Raw genomic sequence first — 13,240 nt, forward strand, 5'->3', positions numbered from 1 at the left:
CGGACATCAGGCTGGTCACCATCAAGACGGACTTACTAGTCAGCCTCACCACAACTCGTAGAGTCAGCGAAATCCAGGCGCTGTTCGCCTCAGAACCATATACTAACTTTCACATGGACAAAGTAGTACTGCGGACACCCCCAGCATTTCTGCCTAAGGTGCCGTCTGCTTTCCACTTGAACGAGGAAATGGTCCTTCCCACTTTCTTTGCCGATCCTAAGGACAAAGCAAAGAGAGTGCTGCACTGCCTGGATGTCAGGCGTGCCCTAAAACTCTACTTGGACAGGACTAAGGGCTTCTGCAAATCGGACACCCTCTTTGTCATTTTCGGAGGTTGAAGAGCAGGCTATCAGGCCTCTACGGCCTCCATATCCTGCAGGATGGTCTCGGCCATCAAAGAAGCATACGATGTTCAGCACAAGCCACTTCCGGCCAACATGCAAGCCCACGCGGGCATGGCCAAGGCAAAGGCCATCGCATTCCAGCACCATGTCCCTTGGCAGGTGAAAGGCAGGGCGGCCACTTGGGCCACTCCCTCGGCTTTCTACAAGCATTACTGTTTGGATGCCGACTCTAGATCTGATGCGGCTTTCGGACAGGCGGTTCTCAGGAACCTAGTTGCTTAAGGAGGGTCTCCTCTCCACTCTGGGGCTACAATCAGTTATAATTGCCCATACAGTATGGAAGAAAGGGGACGAGACGTAAGTTACTCACCGTAGTGACTAACATACTCTTAGTCCTTGGTCCCCTTTCCTCTATACGTTCTACCATCCCCCACCCCCTAATTATACTGGTGTCATTAGGTAATGTTAAATCCATTGTCGACACGTTAATGGGGACTGAGGTGTATCGCCGGAGGGCGGAGTCAGGGCAGCACATGCTCCCTTGGCCGCACCTCCACGCGTCTCTGAACTAAAATGGGACGTTTTCTTCTGGTAAAAAAGTTTCTGTCTCCCGTCCCTTGGACGGGACGCCCATGCAGTATGGAGGAAAGGGGACTGGACTAAGAGTACGTTAGTCACTACGGTGAGTAAATTATAATTTATGGGCCTCCGCGAAAGACGAGGATAAACTCCAGCTGTCCTAGAAAGCCGAGTGAAGGCTTTGGTGCTGTCATTTTTTGATCCAACAGATTCCCACCTCCTTGGAGTTTGACAGGATACACAGGGTGGGTGGTCCTCCGAATGGCCCAAGATCAGTCCTCTCCAAATGCCATTACTATGAGCAAAGACAGGACATACTACAGAAAGCGAGAAAAAGAGAGCCAGTGGAATTTCAAGGATCCAGCTTTAGAATTTTTCTGGATCTTTCAGTTATCACATTGAATAAGTGGAGTGGTTGTCGACCCTTGACATCTTGGCTGCAGGAACAGGAGATCCGCTATTGTTGGGGTTTCCCTTTTCCTTAAGATTCGACCACGAAGGAGAAAGCTATGGTTTCACAACGGAAGAGGAGGCCCACAGAGTCTTGGAGACTTTACGAGCAGGAGTTCAAGGAGCAGATGGAGGAAACGCCAGAAAACCAAGTGGCCCGAGACATAAAAAAGGGTCCTCCTCACCGAGAAGGGGAAGAGCCCCTGGGACGAGAAAATAATAATGATACAATACACCCTGATAGTTTAGTCCCCGGAAGAGGTCTCTTACTTACATAATTGCCTTATCGGGGGCATGTGCATATATGTAGGGGGCAAAGGTAGCTTTTTAAAAAATCAAGGTGGGAAAACCCGTTTTATTTTCATCGCCAACAGATGTGGGGTTTAGAACGATGGGCAGTACCAAGAGAGTTCAGATGTTGAGAGGGTTGAGTGGACTGCAAGAAGTTTTCTCCATTCATTTGTTAAGTACTGTTGGGAGGTTCTAGATTGCTTGAAGTGGGGTCCCTGAAGTGTGTGTGACCCTTTCTTTTAAAAGGGCATCTCGGACCCAGGAGAATGCAGAGGAAGCCTTTATTAGAGAGGAGTTGGGTTGGAGGGGTTAGGAGTGTTCCACATGGAGGGGTAAAGGGAAATTCTTAATCACTGAGAAAGTAGCACAGTCACAACCTTTTATGCAAACGAGGCACATGCACTCTGAATGGGGTACAACACCAACCACTGAGTCAGGCCACCCAGAGAGAGTCGGAAGGCCTCAGCTAGAGGACCGATATGGCATCACCTGATGGAGTGAAATTTGAAGTCCCTCAACGTCAAGGGTTTGAACTTTCTGCAAAAGCGATTCATGCTAGCAAGGGAATGTAAACTATCAAAATTAGATGTGGTGTTTGTTCAGGAAACAAAGTTTGCTCAAGGGAAATAATTCAAGGTAGCCGGTAGGGGAATAGGAGGCATGGTGTGGACCTCAGGAGAGTCCAAAAAGGGTGGGAATCATTTATAAGAAATAGTTGGGGCTACAAATAGAGCAAATATATAGGGAGGGAGAGATCTTGATTGAAAGGGAAGGTAACACTTGCGATCACTCTTTGTTCGGCCTACCAATCAAAACCAACTTTGCTTTAGTGAATTGCTTTTTGACTTCCTTAGCAGTTGGAAAGAAGGCATGTTAATCTGTGGAGGAGATTTTAACCATATATCAGACCCAGGGATGGATTGGGATTCTATGAGACAAGGGGCGATCCCACCAGGGGGTTCTGCCAAAGAAGGCCTGCCAGTTTTACTAAAGACACATCATCTTATAGACATCTGGTGCACAAAACACCCAGAAGAGATGGCTTTCACTTTTTATTCCCCCCACCTGACACATTCCCACATAGATTTGTTGATTGACGCTGAGAAAGAAAGTATGATAATAACCACTGCAATAGAAATAGTAGCTTGGTCAGACCATGATCTATGTGTGGTGGAATTAGACTGGGGTCCACCCCCCCATGTATAGAACACAGATGGATCTGCAATGATACCCTCTAAAAAAGATCAGATATATGTACTGAGATATTTATCAAAATTCCCACGCGTTCCGATAGCACAAGGTAATCTGGAGATGATGAAAGGGCCAATCCTAGCTGAGGAAATTCAGACAGCAATCTCTAAGATGAGGGCAGGTTCTGCTCCCGGGCAGGACGGTAAAGCATACATTTCCCAGCTAACCCCTTTTCTGGTATAACTTTATAACTCAATTATGTAAACTAGCCAGGCCCCACAGTCATTCACAGTTGAGAGAATAGTCGGGAAACCCACCACTCACCCTACCAGATCCGCCAACTCCTTCTGCCTTACCATATCCAGATTCAAGTTACAAAAATCTGGAGGAAGCGGCTTTCCTGTCAAGGCTGCACAGACCTGGAATGCTCTCCCACTCTCCCTCAGAGTGGAACAATCCTTCCTTAGCTTTAGACGCAATACTTTAAATTGGTTGAGGACTTATGATGATTGACTGCTGCTGCACTCCACTACTGTATACTGTATCATGTAATATGACTACTACTTTGTTGTTAGCGACTACCTGATGTATCTCTGTATTTACTATTCTTGTATTTACTACTATTTTGCTTTAATCCTGTACTTGTGTTGTTTTCCCTATATTCCCATCCTGTGCTTTGTATCTTAAGCCTAAAGTAAACTTGTAACCTTAGCGCCTAGTTACCTAAGGGTTCGGTGTGCCATATGCATAAAGAAACAAACTGTGTGCCACATCATAGTAATACCAAAAGAAGGCAAAGAAGCCACGGAGTGTGCGTCATATTGCCCAATATTGCTTATAAATGTGGACGTGAAGATTTATGCAAGCATACTAGTGAACCAATTCGCCTAAATCCTGCCGCAATTAGTTCGTACCGACCAGGTAGGTTATGTAAGGGGGAGGGAAGGGTCGGACAATGTCTGCAAAACTCTTGACCTAATCGCTGTCTTACTTAAAAGAGTGGATTCTCCCACGTTAATCTCTGTGGATGCCGAAAAGGCATTCGCCAGGGTCGAATGGCCTTTCCTACACAGAGTCATGAGGTGGGCGGGACTGGGTCAACATTGGGTCTCAGGGGCGATGCTACTATACAAGAACGCTAGGGCCAAGGTCGTAGTTAACAGATTTGCGTCAGAATCCTTTAACCTAACAATTAATGCCTGGATACATGGGATCACAAGAGGGGGGAGGCAATACAAGTTGGCGCTATTGGCTGATGACATTTTAGCTTACATCACCCGACCATTGGAGTTGGTAACAGCACTTTTTGCCACACTGAGGGAATATGAGATACTGTCAGGATTCCGAGCAAACTTGAACAAAACTGTGGCGCTACTGCTCCGTATGAGCATGACCCCATCGAACCTGGGAAATGATTGGGGATTCCAACAACGGGCAGACGAGCTGAAATACCTAGATGTTGCGATCACAAAAGACTTGGAGAGACTGTTCAAACCATATCCCTCTGTGGAACAACATTTAATCGGACCTAAAGAGGTGGTCCAGGATGGGGCTATCCTGGACAGCTAGGTTAACCTCAATTAAGATGAACCACTTCCTAGATTCCTATTTCTTTTTCAAAACCTCCTAGTGATTATCCCAGATGCATTCCAGGCAGAGGCTAAGGGACCCCTCCTACCATATCTGTGCGCTGACTTAAAACCTTGTATCTCGTATACAACCTTGATTACACCAAAAGAGGAGAGGGGGCATGGTGTTTCCTGATCTTTTTGATTATTACAGGGCTTCCCAATTTTGCATCCTTGCAGATCGTCTCTGGGAAAACGTAGAGAAACAATTGGTTGGCCTGGAAAACATGTTATTTGTGCCCGTAACCTTAGGCGAATGGCTGTGGGTCCCATAGCGAACTGTGCTGCGTAAGATTTGTGAGCACCCTGTCTTAGCAATACTATGGTCCGTCTGGCCTCCTTGGAGTTCCACGAGTCACAACCTGGCCATCCTCTGTTGTATATGGGCTCCCCCCATAAGAGAGCGGTTAGTCGATGTGCACCATTTCCAGCCCCAATATGAGGGAGGCTTAGTGAGGGCGGGGCAAATGTGAAAGGAAGGTTCTTAAATGTCAAAAGAAGACCTGGAGGCGGCACTACAGGGCCCAGTGATAGATCCTCTCCACTACTTGCAGCTGAGAAGTGCTGGGGGGACTCACTTAGGAGTCCTCCGACAGCGTTTGAGTGCGTTTTGAGTGAACGTCAAAGTACAAGAGGGTTGATAGCTTGATTATGTAGCGCACTGGTTGCTAGGGGTCACCTGACAAAACCCAGTAGCCAAGCAAAGTGGGAGGAAGAATTAGTGCTGCAGGGGCAATTTGTCGCATGGATAGTTATATATAGGGCTGTATGTAGCACTTCTATTTCCATGCAGTATAAGATGCATAATGCTCGGCAGGGCGTCGCTAGGGGTGGGCCTGGGGAGGGCGCAAGGCCCCCCCTGTGAACTTGCTGTCTTTGCGATCAATCAATAGAATCGCTCAAACACCTGACTCGGTTCTGTCCAAAGCTTCAAAGTCTACGAACTCGCCTACTTGGCCCGATTTCTTTGGGTGCGAAAAACTTTGTGCCGATAACTGGTGGAAACTCATGTTAGAGGGGTCAGATCGAAAACTTATGTATGGGCTAGTCAATTTTTTGAAAGATCTAGAAACTTGCCTAACCAATCGGGACCCCTCTTCCTTAGATTACCAATTTTCGCCTCGTGAGACTGGAGTCTCGCTTGCCAGGACATCTACCGCATATGATGGAAATCGCATCTGTTGATGACGACAAAGTGGAGTGTCCGCGTTTTTTGTTGTGTAACACTGTTCCTTGCTGTGAAACCATGTGCCCCCCCTGCCTAAGACGAGCAGTAACCATGTTCTCCCCTTACATTTGTCTGTGCCCCCTCTACTTTTGTCTTTGGCCCCCTCTGTGCCCCTCCTAAATTTGATCCCTGGCGACGCCACTGATGCTCGGCTGTTGATGAGATGGCACCTAACACCATTGCGACTTTCGAAAAGGTTCACGGGGTCATGCCAATCTGTTGGAGAGGGTGTGGGTAGCTGAGTGATTATTGGCATCAGTGGTGGGGTTGTATAAGCGTGCAAACATACTGGAAGGAGATGCTAGGTTGGACACAGGCAATAGACAGCAGTCGAAGACAATTATCCCCATTATTAGTTTTATTTGGAATTGAGTCGGAGTCAGAGCGGTCATATTCCATTCTCTCACAAATGCCCAGAAATTTGATATTGGCAGCAAGAGTGTGCTTAACTGACATCTAATCTACCAATGAAAGGAGAGTGGTTAATGAAAGCGCGCTCCATATTCCAAATGGAAAGCATGCCGGCAGCTCTCTTGGAATCCCATTCCCACATTTATAAGATTTGACTTCCCTTTTTGGAATACTTGCTGAACACAAGTAAGTGGAGCAAAAGTCAGAAGAAAAGGAAAAAAAAGATAAGAGTTTACCCAAATGATGTACTAAGAATGGTTTGTGATGCTTTCACATTACTCATCCGGCGAGGTGTCCAAAGACAATATATTGAAGTAGACTTTCTTGTAATTATATGTGTTGGGTGATGTGAACACTGATAAGGTAGAGCAGTGTGACATTAGTTACTCTGTGAGGTGAGGGGGACGGAGGGACATTGTTGGAGAGAACATAGGAGACCACTAATACAGAGTGATACTAGCTAGATGCCGTGAATGGTCGAGCCGCATTGTCAAGAGACTTTTTTTCAAAGACAGTTCATGTTGTGTTCTTGATCCACATAAGGGGGGGGCGGGTAAAGACAAGTTAATGGGCACGATTGGGGGTCATCTATTGAGGTGTTACAATTCTTTGTTGTTGTGATGCTAACTTTTGGTGGCATTTGTTTAACGATTGTGAAACCAATAAAATAATGTTTAAAAAAAGAAAGTGTCTGTGTTAAGGTGCAATGAACAAAGTGCTTGTGGAAGTGATAATTGGTCTTCACCAAGTATGCCTCCCAACAGTGGTTCTCTGGCTATAGAGACAGTGTTGGGACAAACTATTTTTTGATTTAACAACATGGCTCAAGTCAAAAGGACAAAAAAAGGGAAAATTGTCAATAGGAGCAAAGAAGCCGCAACATGGATACTTTAGCTAGGACACAAGCACCTGCATCATGGCCCTGAAATTGGGTGCTCTGACAAGTGTATTTCCTTATTGTGTACTATAGGAAGTAATTCACAAATAACTGAATGTTGTATCCTACTACTGTTACATCACACTAGCAAAATATGGAATTCATACTGGGCCGTGACTGAGCCATGATTGTAACGTGAAGGGTTGTGTTTGCTACTGCAAAGTAGAAGCAGTTCTGTTTTGGTGGGCTTCAGCTTAAGTAGGCTGCAGGCATTCAGGTTCCGAATGAGACTGATACCTGGGAATGTCATACGTTTATAGGCTGAGATGGTCTGCATACTTTTCTATGGGGGGGGGGGGGGAGATGTCTGGATGTCTGTTTCTTCAGGAAAGTGTTTCAGTATTAGGCGGACCTCTTGGTCTCATTTTCATGAGAAGCATATGCACACCGAAGCTCAAAATGTGAAAGCCTTTTGTTGATGAGGAAACACCCCCCCAGTCCACTATGGGGGGGGTGACTGGGTTGGGAGGAGTTACAGTTGTGTTTGGTAAGAGAGATTTCGTTGGGCAGGAATGAAGCCAACTTCCATTGAACTGAAACTTAAATTATGTATTTTGTCTACTGCATTGGTGGACTGGTGCAACGTTGTGGGGTGGAATGTAATTAAGTTCAACCTGGTCACTGACACTGGTAAAAAACCGGGAAGGGTAAATGTCCATACTGTATTGACATTTGGGAAAGTAATGACTATATTTTTCATTATTTTCAGATACGTGTTCCTGATTAAGTAAAATGATGACCTGCCTCACCATGACGGAGATGGAAGGGGTGGTCGCTACTACCGTTCATCAGAATGGTGACCTGCATTCAAATGCAAGTGCTACCAGGCAGCCAGAGCAAGGACTTCGGGTATACCTTTATCATTCCTTGGGGAAAGCAGAAGGAGATTACTTACTATTTCCAGCAGGAGAGTACATTGCTGAAGAGATTTGCATTGCAGCATCTAAGGCCTGTGGTAAGAGTTTCATCAACTGCTTACTCCGTAAACTACTTAGTATTTACATGCTATAGCAAACAAATGCAATAATTTGAATACCGGAAGGAATAAAAATAAAAAGCTCATAATTGATTGGTTGAGTCATGTGGTTTGAAACATACAATGTAACAAAATACATCCCAGTCCCTTCAACTGATGTCTTTTCTACTTATCTGCTACTGTCACCGGCTGTCAGAATATATCTGCTCAGTTAGCTTTCTGAATAGATCTACTGCATTCGATGCTGTAAATGAAAGACAACTTGTCAAGTTATTGCGAACGAATATGCGTATGTTATTTTGATCTACTCCACTGAAAATATTTATCTGCATTGATCAATTAATGGAGATTTCAGTTTGTGTTGTCACACATGTGTGACCACATTTTTTTAAAAAAATTATTATTATTGGTTTGTAAAAACCTTTAAAAAGCAAGGAACAGTGTTACACAACATAGCAAAAAACGCAGACACTCCACTTTGTCATCATCAAGAGATGTGATTTCCATCATATGCGGTAGATGTCCTGGCAAGCGAGACTCCAGTCTCACGAGGTGAAAATTGGTAACTCTAAGGAAGAGAGGGGTCCTGATTGGTTAGGCAAGTTTTGAGATCTTTCAAAAAATTGACTAGCCCATACATACGTTTTCGATCTGACCCCTCTAACATGAGTTTCCACCAGTCATCGGCACAAAGAGTTTGTTGCACCCAAAAAATAGGGCCAAGTAGGCGAGCTCGTAGACTTCAAAGCTTTGGACAGAACAGAGACAGGTGTTTGAGCAATTCTATTGATTGATCCAAAAGACGGCAAGTTAAGTTTACATTTTCATTTTTGTTCCAGGTTCGAGTGCGATCTTTAGTGGTAAAGAGATTAAGTCTGAATTGTATAAAAAACAATCTCGAGTTTTGGTCTGGCGATTTGAGCAGGTATGGCTGCAGTTAGTCGGAGGCTCTTGCTTCAGAGGCAACGTCTTTCATTAGACACAAACTTAGTTGATCTGCACAGGTTTGTTGCCAGTCTGCTCTGCATAACTTTAACTTTGCTTTCTCAGGGTTGTCCATCAAAGTGGTGACCTGAATGTCGTTCGCCTCGAGTACTTCAATACGGTTGCCAGACATTTCGTCGAAAAAAATTGGTCGACCAGACAAATGGTCGAACCAATTTGGTCGAAAACCAAATGGTCGAAAAAATTTTTTTTTTTATTTTAACCCTTTTTTTTTTTTGGGGGGGGGGGGGTCCCCCCCAACCCCCTTTTTTTCTCTAAAAACCCTTTTTTTAACTAAACGAAAACACGAAAAATAAATATATAAATAAAAAAAAAATCGACCATTTGGTTTTCGACCAAATTGCGTCGACCAAATTGCAGTCAACCAGTTTTTTTTCGACAAGTTGACTGGACACCCTTCAATACATAGTCTGCCCCACATAGAGAGTACTGTGTAGTCCAAGTCTTTGTTCGGGTTGTGTAGGATTTTGAACTGTGGTGCCGGAGATGTTAAGATAGTGTTCCTGTAAAGATTTAATAAGTTCCAACACACTCTGGTATGGATGGATATCAGTCCTAGTTCGTACCTTAAGTTGGAAGTTGGACATTGGTTCTGCTCTGGCTAGAAATATTTATGATAAATCACTTGGTGTAGCGCAAAACACATTTGCAGTTTAGTTAGTTTGATTGAAGACTGTTCATTTGGCTGTATTACATGATATCAATGTTGAAAAATGCCAAGTACTGCATTTATCTACAAAACATAAACTTAAAATATATATAGTGTCTGACTAATATCACACGGAAGCACTGCAATCCCCTGACCTCTTACTGCTGATCACTTTGATGAAAACAGTGGGGGGTCAGTGGGGCGTTCATCGCTAGTCTGACAGCATAGGGAGTCCCACTAATAGTGGGTGCAACATTCTGGTCTTGGAAGTGGAAACATGCTCACGGCCAGTGAATTCTGCTCAGCCTACTGGGATTTAATGAGGAATACCCTATTTTCTCTGGTTATCAGGGCTGTCAAAAACAGTAAGGATTGTCTGGAAAAGCCTGCATTTAAACCTGTCAAACTGGTAAGAATACTCTAGCCATGGATTGGCCTGAAAGCAGGATGTTCCTAGGAAATTGCCAATGTAGAATGTTTCAGTGCCCTGAGCGCTGCAGTCTCTGATTGGGGGGAAAAGGGCTTCCTGTTCTGCTTAATCAGAAACATTATGGCTGGCACAAACATTGTTTCGCACAATACAGTTGAATTATAATGTGTGCAGGGGATGTTATGCATTGTGCAATTGCTATGTGCAGCTCGACGGGGTGGATATTCTGTTTTCTCTAAGCTCAATCCAACAGCCACACATTCTAGTGCAATCTACACTCATTCACACACCAACAAGTTTGGATGAATACTGTGAATTATTTTTCTAAATGCACAGCAAATTTCTGCGATAAGCTAGATGAACCTTGAAGAAAGAAGCACCTAATGTAAATAACATGGTTCAATCGCACTTTGTCTACTGACCTTACACTTGAGTCCCTCTAACCGTATGACGTACATAGTTTGGTCCTAAGCCACACAGGCCCAATAAAGTGGTACGTTAGCAGTTATGTGAGGCCAAGGATCTCGACAAATCAGAGTTGTGGCATACTACTGGGAACATCATGAAAGAGACTGCTAGACATAATACACAGTTGGGGTTTAGATGATATTCTTTGATGCTTGGAACCCCATTAAGCAGAAATGGGCAACCGCAGCTCTACAGATGTTTTGGCTTATGCCTCCCATATGTCCTCTCCTCCCCCCATTGTTCTGTTAGGTGGTATATCTTCAACATCTGAAAGATCAATGTGAAGATTATGGTGAAATGGGAAGTGCAGATAGCTCTGATTCAACCCAAGCCAACAAGTATTTGGGCTGGATGTGAAAAGATCAGACGAAAGTTGGGAGCTTTATATGAATAGAGGTATAAGATTGGCATGCGCTGCTAGAACAAATGATGAATCAGACAACACAAATTTGCATCTTGGCATGGTTCGTAAATATGGAATTCCAAGAGCATTGCAATTTAGGCCTAATCCAGTACAGTTGTTATAAGCAGTCAACAGAATAAGCAGACTGTTGGTGGCATTTTATGGAGACTTGTATACACACACTTAGATCGGACATTGAGCAGGTGCGTAATTTACTAGATCTAGCCTGAATTGGGGAGAGAAGTGAGCGGAGTTCCACCCTTGAGGGAGGAAAAGATTATGTGAACTGTTCAGCAAATTGGCAAAAAAATAACTCTGAATGGGCAGAGAGCCTTAATGAAGAGCTGCCTTTCTGTTAAGTTTGAGTCCAAGTACATTCCCATTGTGCAGTGTACAGAGAGGCAATTGGAGCATCTACTGGTTTTGAACGTGAAGCTTGATTGAGTTTACTATGGATCATTGTCCAATAACATCAATGTTAAGTTACTGCACATTTTTCTAGCACTAGCATGGCTGAGGCTATCCCGAAGTTGGGGATCTCAGTACTGTGGTTTCACTTCTAAGCAGACCAGGAATACATCTTGCGAGAGTATTAATAGTATTACAGCAATTTAACAGTAGTGGAAGCAATGTGGCAAAAGCTAGCTTAGATCTGCGTACAACTTTTCATACTGGGGGCGCTGTGAGAAATGGTGGATTGAGAACTAGTTCCGGCCAGCCAGAATCCTGACAACTAATATATCCTGTTTCGTGCCTTTGTCCGAAATGTCCAACTTATATGAATCCCGACTAGGCCGAAATACGTGCCTGGCACTGCTGTTGGTTCTCTTGTTCAGAGGAGAATTGCCTAGCATGTCAGTGCTGGACTGCACCTGGGCAGGACAAAGACTGATATGCAGGGATATTTCTCCATTGTGGAAGAGACAATGAGCTAAAGACTTTGTTGAGACTCTCTCGGGCGCCATCTACCCAAGAACAGGTCAATGGGACATGTTCGTGCCGGCAGAGGGACTCCCAGATCCCCTCCCCCCTTGTTATGTATGTAAATAAGTGCTGTTAAAATGTTTAGTTACATCATTTGGAAACTCGTCCTGATATGTGTTTTGTATCTACAGAAGTCCGCTTCTGAAGAAGGGGCTCATTACCCCGAAACGCGTAGAGCGTAGAAGATTGGAGGATTGCTTTTGAAATGCACAAACATGTGGTGTTGAATACCAGTTTCTAAGCGCGAGATCAGGATTCATACCTGTGTTGCTATGTGTTGTCTTGCTTCTAAGACAAACGGGTTGCCCCTGAGCTATCCTCGGGGACCCAAATGAGGACTAATTCTGTTACCTGGGAAGCTTCGATCCCATAATCTCAAGCGTTCTGGGATGACAGAGAGCTGAAGGGCAATGCAGGCCTGAAGGTCAAGCAATTGGGCTTAACACCTCACACCTGAGGGAGACAAGAGGCTTAAAAAGCTCCCTCAGGTGCCCGGCCATTAGTTTTGGTCGTGGTTGGAAGAGAAGTAGCAGCAGCAGAAGTAGCTGGGGCAGTAGAAAGTGGCAGAAGAAGCATGCTTGCAGAATCCACAGAAGTGGGAGGAAAGAAAGGACGCTGGGATTATCAATCAGCTTATTCCAGTTAACATTCCTGAGTTGGTCCTTTTCCCCCAAAAGTCTGGATTGTAGAGGTTGCACAGCAGAAAGCGTGCAGCAGACTGTGCCTGGGGGCTGGCGTGCTCCAGGGGTTTTGGTGAGCCGAGCTCCACGCCTGTGCGGTGGGACCGAAGGCAGCTTGATGAGAGAAGTGTGCCTGGTCAAGAATATACACGGAAGTCCTGCAGCCTTTGACGGAGGCAGAGAAGCTGGTGAGAGTTTCTGCACGTTCCAAAACCTTTAAGGCATTGCAGGCGGGCGACTATAACAAGTTGCTTTTCACTCGCAAGGGAGTGAAATTGAATGAAGCTGACCGGAACGTGTCGGACAAAGAAGTGCATTATTTGTAGCACTCCTCTATAGATAAATATGTGGTGGAAGCAGGCCTTCGAACATTATAAAGACAGCTTTATTTATTTATTTTTAATTTTTATATGTTTGTTACAAAGCTTTAAAAAAGGATAAAATTATTTCACACTTATTTCAGCTAAAACAACAACCACAAGTGATCTCAAACAGAAATTAAACAATCTGAGGGGCTCTACTCACTTTACATAGCATTGAGATTTCTTAGATGACAATTGATTTTTCATTAAATCTCTTAACAATA

The 13,240-nt window shown here is 44.4% G+C and overlaps 1 protein-coding gene across 4 annotated transcripts in view; it reads left to right on the forward strand.

The window, feature by feature from the left end:
- Nucleotides 1-13,240, forward strand: part of JAK2 (Janus kinase 2) — a 1,999,562-nt gene that overhangs the window by 411,958 nt on the left and 1,574,364 nt on the right. For all 4 annotated transcript variants that reach the window (XM_069626008.1, XM_069626007.1, XM_069626009.1 and 1 more), the window contains one exon: nucleotides 7,769-8,014. In XM_069626008.1, coding sequence (XP_069482109.1) covers nucleotides 7,792-8,014 — 223 coding nt within the window. In that variant the 5' untranslated portion in view covers nucleotides 7,769-7,791. The remainder of the gene's footprint in view (nucleotides 1-7,768; nucleotides 8,015-13,240) is intronic.

This window comes from Ambystoma mexicanum, chromosome 6p (assembly GCF_040938575.1).
Source record: "Ambystoma mexicanum isolate Mex_15411 chromosome 6p, UKY_AmexF1_1, whole genome shotgun sequence".
Taxonomy (NCBI): Eukaryota; Metazoa; Chordata; class Amphibia; order Caudata; family Ambystomatidae; genus Ambystoma; species Ambystoma mexicanum.